Source organism: Trichinella spiralis (genome assembly GCF_000181795.1).
Source record: "Trichinella spiralis strain ISS 195 chromosome Unknown Scfld3415, whole genome shotgun sequence".
Lineage (NCBI taxonomy): Eukaryota > Metazoa > Nematoda > Enoplea > Trichinellida > Trichinellidae > Trichinella > Trichinella spiralis.
This window is the reverse complement of record NW_003530354.1, coordinates 1-1,265: the sequence shown is the minus strand read 5'-3', so window position 1 is coordinate 1,265 and position 1,265 is coordinate 1. Positions and strand designations below refer to the sequence as shown.

General features: G+C 28.9%; 1 protein-coding gene across 1 annotated transcript; it reads right to left on the bottom strand.

Moving 5' to 3' along the window:
- Tsp_14704 (conserved hypothetical protein) lies at nucleotides 1–509 on the bottom strand (the record flags this gene model as incomplete). Its single annotated transcript, XM_003367937.1, has 2 exons — nucleotides 1–62; nucleotides 341–509. Coding segments are annotated over 2 exons (231 nt in total), but the record flags the coding sequence as incomplete, so codon positions are not given.
- Nucleotides 510–1,265: the final 756 nt, after the last annotated feature.

Below are 1,265 nucleotides of genomic sequence, written 5' to 3'. Positions count from 1 at the left end.
TTCATTTTTGCACACCCGTTGTCCACTGCAGTCGTAATGATTGGTGCATTTTTCTTCTTTTTCTGAAATAATTTTTTTCTAAATTTTATAATCAAACTATGTCAATTTTGTTAATTGGATAATTATACTAAGCATTCTTATTTGAATATAATTAGTTTCAGATTAATTACTTATTATTATTCACTTTTTATTTATCTGATTATTCCAATGATGTGAGAAATGAGATTATCTATCTATATATATATGTACTTATTTGTTTATTGAATTATAATAAATTAGTGGTAATATTTTTATTTTTTTGAATTAATTATAATATACAGTACTATGAATGTGAACGTACTCTCAGCAGGCACAGCTTTTGCCATGCATATTCCAGAGATGCAGGCTTGTTTTTTGGATTCGTTGCATTCACTATCTGTTTTACACTCCCCTCCCACTGGTTTTGCTGGTACGCATTTGCCATCATCGCATATTGCTTGACCCGAACAGTCAGGAGTGTTTATCACATGCTAAAAATGAAATTGTATATATATAATTGTATAATTTTATGTTGAATTTGTAGAACTGTGTGAATATGTAGAAAGCATCAACGTTAGGACCAAATATAACTTATTTGCTCAATAATAGTTTATCAGTTGATTTAGTCGATTTTTAATTTTGTTAATCAGTTATTAAAAAGGGTTTTTTGATCTAATTTTACAATGAGCATTAATCGTAAATTATATTCTTTTTGGATGGGTAGAAATGGAACAACTTTTACTTACATTTTACGAGGGAGATCAATAACAGTAACAATGCAAAAGTGCAGAAGGATGACATGGTATTGTTCGATTTGGCACTAACGAATTCCATTGAAGTTATCTTGGCCAACTTTTCATGATTTATATATAAATATATATCTTTTTTTATTTTTAAATAAGTAAATATCTGTATATATGTACTTTATTTGTCAGCAGCGTTGAATAAATCAACCGCATCATATGTCTTAAAGGAGAAGTTTTTTTAAATATATTTCACTTGGGCGTAACTGTGTTTGTTGAGTTAAAAGTGAAATCAAATGACAGGTGGAACGTAAGTTTGTATTGTAAGTCATCTGGGGCTGAAAATTTTTTTCTCAAACTTTCACAATCAGGACAAAGTCAGATTTCTTATTGATTTCCCTGTAATACAGTTCAACAGTAATTGATGTGTTTTCAAAATTGTTCTATTTCTCCCAGCATGTTATCATTAATTATCTTCATACTGTTCCCACAGTTACTGTTTTT